This window comes from Trachemys scripta, chromosome 1, assembly GCF_013100865.1.
Source record: "Trachemys scripta elegans isolate TJP31775 chromosome 1, CAS_Tse_1.0, whole genome shotgun sequence".
NCBI classification, from domain to species: domain Eukaryota; kingdom Metazoa; phylum Chordata; order Testudines; family Emydidae; genus Trachemys; species Trachemys scripta.
The window spans coordinates 70,873,610-70,886,459 of record NC_048298.1 but is presented as its reverse complement, the minus strand read 5'-3'; the positions used below and the strand labels follow the sequence as shown (position 1 = coordinate 70,886,459).

At 39.6% G+C, this 12,850-nt stretch overlaps 1 protein-coding gene across 1 annotated transcript in view; it reads right to left on the bottom strand.

Moving 5' to 3' along the window:
* The window catches only part of PTPRQ (protein tyrosine phosphatase receptor type Q), a 205,334-nt gene that overhangs the window by 190,842 nt on the left and 1,642 nt on the right, over nt 1-12,850 (bottom strand). Inside the window, exons 2-7 of the mRNA XM_034764828.1 lie at nt 11,787-11,891; nt 9,487-9,542; nt 6,977-7,114; nt 6,140-6,275; nt 3,247-3,501; nt 927-1,144 (exon numbers count right to left, since the gene is read on the bottom strand). Coding sequence (XP_034620719.1) covers nt 927-1,144; nt 3,247-3,501; nt 6,140-6,275; nt 6,977-7,114; nt 9,487-9,542; nt 11,787-11,891 — 908 coding nt within the window. The remainder of the gene's footprint in view (nt 1-926; nt 1,145-3,246; nt 3,502-6,139; nt 6,276-6,976; nt 7,115-9,486; nt 9,543-11,786; nt 11,892-12,850) is intronic.

Sequence of the window (12,850 nt, the reverse complement as noted above, 5' to 3'; positions counted from 1 at the left end):
GGGGGGGCCAGCCTGGGCCGCGCCTCCTCCCCCCACACCCCTCCTTACCTGCTTCAGGCTTCCCGCGAATTAAATGTTCACGGGAAGCAGGGGAGGGGGCGGAGACTTTGGGGAGGGGGCGGAGTTGGGGTGGGGGCGTGGGCGGGGCTGGGGGTGGGGCCGGGGCCCCGTGGAGTGTCCTCCTTTCGGAGGCACAAAATATGGTAACCCTATATTAGCATACAGAATGTAGAACAGAGATTCCAAGACAAGAACCGCACGGAACTCTAGGACCAGAAAAGCAGGGAAGCACTGCATGATGGGGAATCTCTGCTCAAGATGTTAATGAACCCACGCCTGCACACACCCAGCTCAGCAGTTATCAGACCAATTCTAGTAATAAATTATTTTATTGGCAACCAAAACACTGAAGCTGCCTAATTGCATTGTGAGCTCCCTTAAAGGAACACTGCCCTGATCAGTTCCTATTGTCTAGCCTGAACAAAACAACTTTGGTGTACTCCCTTGAACCATCAGTTTACCCAAAACCAAATCTAATGTTCTCCCTTGAAACATTGTTCTTTCCCTACAAAAACCCCTACCCACGCTCAAGTAAGTGCTCCGATGCCTGGATACAAAATCTGTATCAGTTCCATTGGGACTTCATCTTCTCCTGACTGATCGTGCTGGGGGCTCTGCCTGTCTCCAGCACTCTGGACCCACAGCTACCACCACCATCTGGGACCCCTAATTTATTTGCAGAATAGGCAATATCCTACTAATCACCACTCAAAGTAATAACCAATGGGAATGAGTGTTTTTATTTAAAAATCAACCTACTATAGTAAGTTTTAAATCTACAGAAATTTTATTATACATATTAAAGTTCTCCTGATAAAGAAAAATCTATTTTAATAGGGAAATAACAAAAGATCAAATATACTTACCTTCATGTCATTAAGACCTGTCCATAACATGATTATTTGATTGACTGTCTGGAGGTAAGAAGATATAAATATATGTTCTTCTTCATTCTGTATGTCAACAAGGTGTGCCCCTATTGCAGACAATTCACAGATTTGTTGTGCCATACTCCATGGCTTGCTTGATTTACTCATTTTATAGCAGCTGCCTTTGAATGCCAGCCATCCTTGTGAACACAGACCTATGGGTGAACAAATACATTATTTCCAAAAAGTTCTCTACCAGTAATGATGATGTTCCATTTAATAAATCTTAAACAAGTCTATAAAGTATGATGACGTTTAATTAAAATTAACAATATTGCCAACCTCAATCATTCAAGAATCATGAATTAGCCACCCCATAGCATAAGATTGCCATACATTAAAAAAAAATGTTTTGCCTTCTTTTTTATTTGCCTCCTGGTTCTGAGACTTTAGAATGCACGCAAATCATGTTTTCTAGCTTTTGTCCATAACCATGATGATTAGAAACTTTTTTTAATGAAAGCTGAGATTTTCTTGCAGTCTCAGGATTCCAGCAACTGGGGCTTTAAGAAAACCCGCCAAATATTATGAGACTCATAATAAAATTGCGAGAGGTATCAACACTGAAAATATGTACTATCTTTATTCCTTAAATTTTCTGCAACTAATAGGAATATTACAACATTTTATCAATTATTCAGTAACGTGATTGAGCTAAAATTGAATTTGTTCAGTTAAATAAGGAATTATTATGTGTTATTAGACTTCTCCAGGAAAGATATTCATTGGTTTCTAAAGATACATATTTAAAAGTTTTAAAAATTGCTAACATGTATTTATTGTACACAGTGTATTGGGTTTGGACTTATGTTTATTTAAACATATTTAATTTTTCCTTTTGTGCTGCTAAATAAACGTTTTTTAAAATTTTAAATAGTAACACCAGATTATTAAATTAAAGGAATGGTGCCAGCCAATCAAATAGTAGCTCCTATAGAGTCCTGTTTCATTCAAAGCATGCCTGACAAAATACTCATGTCCACTACTTAGCTAGGTTAGCCATGCATGCATGTGCAATGTAACCTACATCCTCTCTGAATGTTGGCATACAGTGCTACAAGTTTTTAGCAAACAACATGTCAGAAACCACATTGCGTAATTCCACAGCCAATAGCTGACCTATTAAGCCAAAGTGCCTCAAAGCACTTGGCAAAATTGGGTAAACATGGGTAGTTCAATATTTCAATAGATTTAAGTCAATTTGCATGAGAGGCACTGTGCTCTAATCACAGATTAAGGATGTGTTTCCAGGTCTGCCACAAGCTTCCTATGAATTCTTCTGCAAGTCACTTTCTGATATTCTTTTATGCCCATCTAGAAAAATGAATCTTTGCATATTCATAAGCTAGGGGAAAAATTTTTGTGAGATATGCAGGAGGAATTGTCATTTTATCAAATTATGGTGGTTTTATTCAACTTTCAGAAAGTACCCCTGGCCAGGTTGGAGGTTGACAAAAGTAATAGTCTTGGTCACCATGTTTTTCTCTCCTGCAGTTTCAATGACAGAGAACCAAATCTAATTTTCAAATAATGGCAATTCCTTAAAAGCCTTACTATTCCTGCACTTGACATGGGTCTTGCATGACCCAATAACAAAATCTACCCGTTTCAAAAACTGTGATTGTGTTGAATTTGTCTTAAATATTTAAGTCTTTGGTTCAAGTACTGCAAACTGATCCATATGGCTGGACCCTCAATACCCATGCAAAGCCCCACTGAAGTCAATGGGATCATTTGGACACAGGAGATCCACCTGTGCAGATCACGTTACAAGATCAGTACTTTAGATTGTAAGGTTATTAGGTCTTCAGCATGCATATGCTATGACGAGACTAGTGCCCCTCCAGGATATCAGCATATCATAATGTTATTTTAACTCGATGGATTGATCACAGGTTGCTTCAAATCTAACATCTCAACATCTGAAATTCAAACTAGGTTGCTTTGTTGAAATTGGTCAAATCAGTCAGTTTCTATTCTTTGAACTATTTCTCCTAGTTTTTTGGAAAGCAGACACAAAAGGGATTTAAGAAAGGCTAAAATTTATTTAAAATCCTGTGAAAAGTTGAGGCTGAGAGCCTCCTGCATGCTGCGGAGTGCCTTCTGCTCCCACTGTTGTCAATGGATGCCACTACAGGGACTAAGGACTTTACAGTACTGCTGAGTACATATAATTCTTTTTGAAATTTTCTCTTAAAGTAAAGTAATCAGTGTCATCTTTCTAATCTTTGTGATCATGATAAACTAGAGTATATACCTGTTTCTACTTGAATATCCATTGCTTGAAACACATTTATAAATTCAAGGTGCAGCTGTTTAAATTCAAATGTAAAAGTATACAAGGTTGCAGGTATCAAATTATCCCACTCAGAGAAGACATCGTTTTGTTGTATAATCCGCCAAGTGTTATTCAGTGCAACTGAAACTGAAAATTCACTGGCTAATATACTCCAGTTAAAAGATACTGTAGTACTTGTCACAAATGCTTTGATGTTGTTGCCTGAAATTCCACCTAACAGAGCAAAGAAATTTAGATTATTTACCTTTACAATAATTTATTAATAAGTACAATATGTACATATATATGTTAATTTTTATGCACTGTATAAGAAGCAAGTGTATTTCAGGAAGGGATGAGGGACACACTACAATTAAAACAAAAATGTATTTCCTGTTTAGCTGCAACTTAGAAACTATTTCAGTGTGCAATTCCACGCATCCTTGCTCTGGTTGATCTTTAACAGTATGTAAATATAAAATTGAAATAATCACTGTATTCAGTAGAAAGAAATGCAAATAAACTTAGAAAGCTTATAAATAAACATAGTGTGAGTGTAAAGGTGTAAATTCTGTAATGCAGCTTGGTTCAATATTCATTAATAACGTATATTGGCCAAGTGCACAAACATAGTAGCAGCACAATCCTGAGAAATGCTGCCGAGTGCCCTCTGCTCCCACTATTGTCAATGGATGACACCACAGGGACTCAGGACTTCACAGGTTTAGGCCACAGATCTAAATTTAAATCCTGATTATGTTCTTTCATTTCCAGGTTGGCAAGATATTGGAATGTCTTAGAGGTAAGGCTTTAGAGAGAGAGGCTTTTAAAAGCACCTAAGGGATTTAGAAGCACAACTCCCATTGATTTTAAAAATCAATGTGCTCCTAAATTCTTTAGGACCTTTTCAAAATGTCCCTCTTAAACTCAAGAGGTGCAATCTATTCTTGCTACTACTGCTGCTGCTGAAGCCCCAAATGACAAATATGGATGGTGACCATGACCTATTATGAAATTGAAATTAAAGCCATGAGTGCTAGTTGATAGAACAATGATATTACTGCTTAGACCATGGTTTCTTTTAGGGTTCACTGGGGGACAGTCAGAAAGAAAAATCAGTCAAACATTCCATAGGGTTGAGGGCCTCATGATTAGAGCTGAGTGAATTTTTTTGGACAAATAGCTGATCCACCATGCAGCTTCAGGTTGACCAAAACTATTTGTGAACTCAGGCCAAATGTTTCAGCCAAGGGAAAAAAAATATTTCTTTTTAAGTCAAAATGTTGTTTTGACAGTTTTGAACTGAAATCTTTTGATTTTGAAATGACATTTTGTTTCAAAGTTTAAACAAACAAAATTTACACCAAAAATTTTGTTTTGGGTTTAACAAACCATTTCATTCAACCTGAAATGATTATTTTCCCTGATTTTAATTTCCGCAAGAAAAATAAAAAATGTCCTTTATGGGTTGACTCAAAAAAAATTTTTTTTTCATTTGAACTGAAAAATCAATTATCTGTTCAGCTATACTCATGATACCTTAATAATTCTTTGCAATTAGGGTGAAATTCAACCCAGGCAGAGTCACCACTTATTACCCATTTTAGGGTTTAAATGAAGTTAGCTATTGCCATAATACTTCATGCAGGCCCTCTGCACTAGGGTGAATCAGGGCTGCCGGGCCGGGGGGATGGGCCAAGTGGGGCAATTTGCCCCAGGTCCTGGGCCCTGCAGGGGCCCCCACGAGAATATAGTATTGCAACTTTTTTTTAATGGAAGGGGCCCCTGAAATTGCTTTGCCCCAGGCCCCCTGAATCCTCTGGGCAGCCCTGGGGTGAATTACACCTCTACAAAACCTACTTTCCTCCCAAGGTCTCCAAGAGCTTTATAAATATGAATTAATCAAGATTCACAAAATCCCTATGAAATAGTTAAGGAAATGCTGCCTATGCATGCACCTACGCTGAAGAAAAAAAACAGCAGCAGCGAGGCACAGCCTGGGTCAACTGAGGGCTCTGAGACCCGGTTAGGGCAAAGGATCACAAAGCCCAGGCTCCAGCCCTACACTGCTATTTTTAGCTCCATGGTGCGAGCTTGAGTTGACCCAGGCTCTAGACTTGTTGCCTCTGGGGTTTTGTTTGTTTGTTTGCAGTGTAGATGTACCTAAGGGTCAGATTCGCTTCCCAAATCTGGCACCTTGCACCACTCAGTCAGCATACAGGCTGCAATCCGACTGTAGTTGGCCTCTGAGAATTCCCCTTGATGTGGAGGAGCTATTATCTGGCATAATGCCACAAGCAGTTCCCTGCTGAATTCCCCTGCCTCCCCATCCCTAACACACACACTCCTGTGCTAAAAATCTGGCCCAATAAGTCTGGTCCCCAATTCTTCATTCTAACCACTAGCCCACAATCACCTTCTCCTCTCCTCCATTCTAGATGAAGCGTTGTCAACATAAAAACAAACAAACCCAAGTACAATATTTAATTTCAATTTTTACTGTAAATATATCACACCTTAAACTGGTCTAAAATGGCAAGACTATCAATAACTTTGCAGTTGGCTCACTTCTCCCAGGGAAGAACATCTCAGCCACAAGTAAAAAAAAATTAAATAAAATAAAATAATAAAAATCACAAGAGCACTGTTTTTGCACTCTGTTGGTTAACTTGATCATTTACAATACCCAACAAGTTATTGTGAAGATGGTCTTCCTTTAAATCAGGGGTGAAATCCTGGCTCCATTGAAGTTCATTGAAAAACTTCCATTGACTGTAATGATTCCTGAGCTCATTCCCTATCTTTTTCTTTTATCTTCAATAACAAATTGATAATAAAAATGCCAAAAAGTATTTTATGTTCTATTACTTACACGTCTTAAATGACTTTACACCTAAAATTGCCCCATTCTTTATTGACTCTATTGTGACGTCATATTTCTTTCCTTCTTCTAGCAGAATTATGGAATTCAGAGGATTTAGCACAACTGAAGAAATGTTTTCTACAATCTGAAATTTAAAAGAATTTCTTGATGTAATGAGTAATGAACGTAATACAAAAGAGAATTAATAAAAATCATCTCTAGTGTAAATGGTGTACCTGCATTTTAAAAAAGGATATTAATCAAATATAGCAGCACGTCAAACTATTTCCTTTCAATTCAACTATTAAATATTCAACAAATATTTATAACAAAAATATTTATGGTTGTTTTGAGTCTTTAAAGCCCAATCTTGTACTGGGGGGAAGGGGGAGAGGGAAGGATGACTTGTGTTCTGCCCAGATGGGAGCTCCAGAAGGCATGGACGAAATAATGCCTCCTAGATTGAGCACCAGGAAGCATAGCAACTGTACCTTTTTAGGAGAGCTTAGCGTCAAATGGCAGCATTAGCCTCACACAGCCCTTGACTCAGCAAAGCACTTATGCACATGCTTAACTTTAAGCAAATGCTTAAGTCTATTCCTATTCAGCAAAGCACTTAAAGTGCATGCTTGAATCCCACTGGCTTCAATGGAGCTCCATGTGGGAACATGAAGTCAATTGAGGAATTGGGGATTAATTTTTCTAAACTTTCACTCAATCGATTAAACTATGTCACATTCATCTCTTTTATTAAAAAACAAAGGCCATTTTCTATTGGCACTTAAAATTTAAATAAACAGACAACTATTTACAGCTCAGAATTATGAAATACTGTACATAGTTTACTTTTTCATGGAAGTCATCTGTAAGCTTATATGTTACAACATAAAAATCTGGTTTTTCTCCTTTGGGGAACTCAGACCACGCCACCGAAACTGCTCTAGTGGATTTTTTCACTTGGTCACAATCTAGACTCTTTGAAACCTGCAATACAAAAGTACACAAAATGTATTTCAACAGAACATGCAGTAGAAGAAAAGCAAATTTGAGGAAATGATTAAACTCTGTCTATAGTTACTTGTTCTGTTTACATACTGCCATTTACCATTGGATTCTACCCAGCCCAAAACTGCCAGCCCAACTGCGAAGTCCTTAGAAGCTCCATAATATTCATAGGTTCTGCAGATACAGATACTAATGTCTTCCCTTCATCTCAGATGTAGCTAAGTAATATCAGCTGTGGCCCAAACCCACTCCATTATCAGGAGTGCAGTCTGTGATTCCAGTATGGCAATCATCATCATAGGAATTCAGGCAGGGAATGCATTCACAGAGTGCTCCCTAAGACCTGGTCGTCCACGACAAGGGTAGGTCAAATTTAGCCACGTTTGGTCGGTTTTATAATAAATGCATCTACACAACCAACCCCGTTCAGCTGCCCTAAAGGGCTCTTAAAATCAACTGCTGTACTCCTCCCCGACGAGAGAAGTAGCGCTAAAATCGACCTTCCTGGGTTGAATTTGGGGGGTACTGTACACACAACACTGTGCAATTCAATGGTATTGGCCTCCGGGAGCTATCCCAGAGTGCTCCAATATGACCGCTCTGGACAGCACTTTCAATTCCGATGCACTAGCCAGGTACACAGGAAAAGCACCGGGAACTTTTGAATTTCATTTCCTGTTTGGTCAGTGTGGCAAGCTCAGCAGAACAGGTAACCAGGCAGTCCCAGAATTGCAAATCAGCTCCAGTATGAAGCAAATGGGATACACTGGATCTGACTGCTGTATGGGGAGAAGAATCTGTGCAGGCAGAACTCCAATCCAGCAGAAGGAATGCTAATATATATGCCAAAAATCACACAGGGCATGGTGGACAGAGGCTACACCAGGGACACACAGCAGTGCCAAGTGAAAATGAAGGAGCTCAGGCAAGCCTACCAAAAGACAAAGGAGGCAAACGGTCACTTCAGGTCAGAGCCCCAGACATGCCGCTTCTATGATCAGCTGCAAGCCATTGTAGGGGGAACTCTACCAGTACCCCAACACTCTCCATGGATTCCTGCAAGGCGGCAGCCTCATGCAACATGGATGAGGAAGAAGAGGAGGAGGAGGAGGAGGAGAACAGCAGGCAAGCGGAGAATCTGTTCTCCCCAACAGCCAGGACCTTTTCATCACCCTGGACCAATACCCTCCCAGGGCATATTGTTCCCAGAACCAGAAGGCGGAGAAGGCACCTCTGGTGAGTGCACATTTGTAATGACACTACAGGGGTTAAAAGCAATTGTGTTTAATGTTTGATTTGCTCTGAACAATTGGGATGCATTCACGGCCAGTACAGCTACTGGAATAGTTTGTTAACGTGTCTGGGGATGGAGCAGGAATCCTCCAGGGACATCTCCGTGAAGCTCTCCTGGAGGTACTCTGAAAGCCTTTGCAGAAGGTTTCTGGGGAGAGCTGCCTTATTTCGTCCTCCATGGTCGGACACTTTACCACACCAAGCCAGTAGCAAGTGGTCTGGAATCATTGCAGCACAAAGCACGGCAGCGAATGGTCCTAGGTTTTGGTCACATTCATGCAACATTTGGTCTTTATCTTTCTGGTCAGCCTCAGGAGAGTGATATCATTCATGGTCACCTGATTGAAATAGGGGAAGTTTTATAAGGGAAGAGTAATCCCCTCTGTTTGAGTACATTGGTACTCATCCGGGGAATAATTTTTAAAGGCACTGCACATTATGAGGAAAAGGAGAGAGCTCCTTCATGAAGCTTAGATGGGAGATTGGGAGAGCTTCATGGAGCCAAAATTCCATTCTGAAACAGCAAGTCTTGAGAGGGAAAGAAGAGGCAACACTGCTTAACTCAAGAAAATCGTCCTCAACAGAAATGTGTAAAGCTGGGCAAAAAATGAAAAAAAAATGTATTTGAAATATACTATGAAATTAATCAAATAAATTGAGCAGCTAATATTATTCTGCCGGCTGTAATAATGAGGGTAGGGTTTACTGCTGTCTCTGAACCAGCAATGTGGAGTAGTAGGGTTAATATCCCTCTGCCTAGGTCAGTGCTGAGAAGAGAGATCCAGTTCCTTTTAAGTTTTGCTGGTTTTGTTTAAATATGATCCTTGGGACCTGAGCTCCAAACCTCCCAGATTCCCTGGCTCCCACGCGCAGAACATAGTACATGCCTGCATGCCTAGAATCAGGAACAGAAGTGTATATGAAGTGGGGAACTAGCTTACCTCTGCTGATCTTCTCGCCCACCCTACCTGTGAAGAGCTGTTCTTATGATGGAAACTGAATAATTTTAAGATACAAATATTTTACTCCTATTATTATAATGATACATTTGTTCTTACAGGACTTTGGTTACACCCATTCAGGAAAACAGGGCCCTGCTGATTTTGGGTCTGACCTGGAACCAAAAACATAGGGGTTGGTTTAGTATTTGGGATACAAATCTGAACCATATGTCTGAAATTCTAAGGAATTTGGGCCTGAGCTGCCAGTCTCTATATTAGATATAATACAGGTGAAAAAAGCCAATGCTGTCTTGGGATGCATTAGGCGAGGTATATCTAGTAGGGATAAGGAGGTCCTGCTTCCGTTGTACAAGGCACTGGTGAGACCTCATTTGGAGTACTGTGTGCAGTTCTGGTCTCCCACGTTTAAAAAAGATGAACTCAAACTGGAACGGGTGCAGAGAAGGGCCACTAGGATGATCAGAGGAATGGAAAACCTGTCGTACGAAAGGAGACTAGAGGAGCTTGGGTTGTTTAGTCTGACAAAGCGAAGGATGAGGGGGGATATGATTGCTATCTTTAAATATATTAGAGGGATTAATACAAAGGAGGGAGAAGAATTATTCCAGCTTAGTACTAACGTGGATACAAGAACGAATGGATATAAACTGGCCGTGGGGAAGTTCAGACTTGAAATTAGACGAAGGTTTCTGACCGTCAGAGGGGTGAAATATTGGAACGGCCTACCGAGGGAAACGGTGGGGGCGACGGACCTGTCTGGTTTTAAGATTAAGTTAGATAAGTTTATGGAGGGAATGGTTTAATGGTAAAACATAGTAGTCAAGGAAAGCCAAGCAATGGTAGGTAAATAGTATAATGGCTAACAGGGGTCGGGCTGGAGAGTCTTGCCTATATGCTCTGGGTCTTACTGATCGCCATATTTGGGGTCGGGAAGGAATTTTCCTCCAGGGCAGATTGGCTGAGCCTCTGGAGGTTTTTCGCCTTCCTCCGCAGCATGGGGCAGGGATCTCTAGCAGGAGGGTCTCTACCGATTGAAGTCACTAAAAACAGGATTGGGGACTTCAACAGCAGAGTCCAGGGAAGGGGTAGGGACGGTTTTATGGCCTGCAGCATGCAGGGGGTCAGACCAGATGATCATAATGGTCCCTTCTGACCTTAAAGTCTATGAGTCTATGAGGTTAGGGTTATTTAAAGATTTCAGCACTTTACCTGTTTATATTTCCATTTACCTTGAATGGAATACTAGAAACAAAAACCCAAAATGTAGCTCAAAAAAGTCATAGCCTGAACTAGTAGCAACCATTCTACTCCACAATAAAAGCTAAATCTAAAATTTCTGATTGTATTATGTGATGTTATATTGCAAAGTGATGCATTGTAGTAAAAACTGAACACAAAATATAAAAGGATAAGTTTTCCATATAGCTTTGCCCTTTGTGAATACATCATGATATGGTCCTCAGTTTACTGTTTTAGGGTCATTTGTTATGTCTAATGCCAAACTGACATGACTATGTAAATCTTCTAAGATCTTAATAACAATTCACATTCAAAGTATAGTTTACATTTCACAAGAATGGTGCAAGCCTCTTCCTGGGAGCCAAGGAACTCACATTACACTGACATATGTGCCATAAACAGTAGGGTTCACTGATAAGTTAAAGATATGCTCAGGAAAAGAATAATAGGCTTTAAAATTATACTTGTACAGCAAGCTGGAGAACTGCAGAAATTTACATTGAAAATAATATAGTGAAAGTTCTTCATTCTGAACAGAAGAAAATCGGCTTTGAAATGTAACAAGCAACTCATATTTGCTTTCCATTCCAACTTTTGCTCTTGTTTTTGATCTAACTATGTATATTTACTCATTACAGTTGTAGGAAGCCACCATGCAAAATAGAGCACAGCATCTGACAATATCAATTAAAATGGAAAACCTACCAAAAATCACTTAATTCTTCAAATTTACAAATGTATTCAGATATTCTGCCATGCACAACTTGTGAGCATAAAGGACAAAAGGGACTTCAGCTTATAATTTTCCTTCTACTTCTTTTTCCAAAAACTATTTTCAAGACATTGAATCTCATTTAGGGCCTTATCTGAAGTCCACTGAAGTCAATGGGAGCCTTTAAATTGACAACAAAGGGTTTAGGCACAAGTCCTTACACTCCATTTTCACCACCTACCTACCTACCATAGGACCCAAACACATTTCCACTAAAGTAAAAGGTAAGCTTTCATTGACTTCAACAGCAGCAAGGTTGGAACCACAGAGTGGTTACTATACATTACAATTTATTGTGATGGTTAGAATGACAAAAAAGAGCCTAACCGGTAACCATAACTTTGTATACTTCAATTAAAACATCAAAGAAGAAAAGATTTCTTACCTGAAATATATATTCTAACAGCAGCAGCAGCAGAAGATTCGTTTTGTCCATATGGAAAGAAAGTTTTATAATCCCAGTGTCTATTATGTGTCTGAATCTTAACAGCTTCAAAACAAAATTATGTTGGAATATTTTAAGATAAAATGAGGAGGAAATTAAGATAATGAACATGCATGTTAACACTTTATATTGATATAACTGAAGTTCAATACTATTCTAGATTTACACTCTTTCACTATGGGACTGGCTCGTCTAGCCTAATGAACTCAATGACAGACTCTTATAGACTTCAGTGAGCTCTGGCTCAGTCTCCTCCTTCTTACACAGCAAAATTCTCAACTTCAAAATGATGTTTATCCTTTGCCTAAATAATGATTACAGGACCAGACATTATATTGGATTCATCCAGGACCAGCTGTGGTTTGTTTCACTCCCACAAGGGTAATTTTAATGAGTCTACATGTATAAGCAGGATTTGGCCCCAGATTTAGGGCCTGATCCAAACCCCAGTGAAGTCAGTGGAACTCTTTGCCAGAGGATGTTGTGAAAGCCAAGCCTATAACAGGGTTAAAAAAAAATAACTTGATAAATTCATGGAGGATGGGTCCACAAATGGCTATTAGCCAGGATTGGCAAGGATGGTGTCCCTACTCTCGGTTTTGCCAGAAACTGGGAATGGCAATAGGGGATGGATCATTGATGATTATCTGTTCTTTTCATTCCCTCTCCAGCACCTGGCATTGGCCACTGTCGAAAGACAGGATACTGGGCTAGATAGACCTTTGGTCTGACTCGGTATGGCCATTCTTATTTATCCTTGCTGGCTTCAGTGGGCTTGAATCATGCCCATAATGCATACTTCTTGTAAGTTACTTTTAAACTATTGTTTGTTAGAAGTACTGCACTGAACTCAACTGCACATTCTATCAAGATAGGCAATATTTTGTCTCTGAAGTATGCATCATCAAATACAAAGTGCACATTAATGGGTGTTTTTACAAAGATGTCCAAGAGCACCAAAATGTATACAATTAACTAGTAGATGACTACATAAAATTACAGTA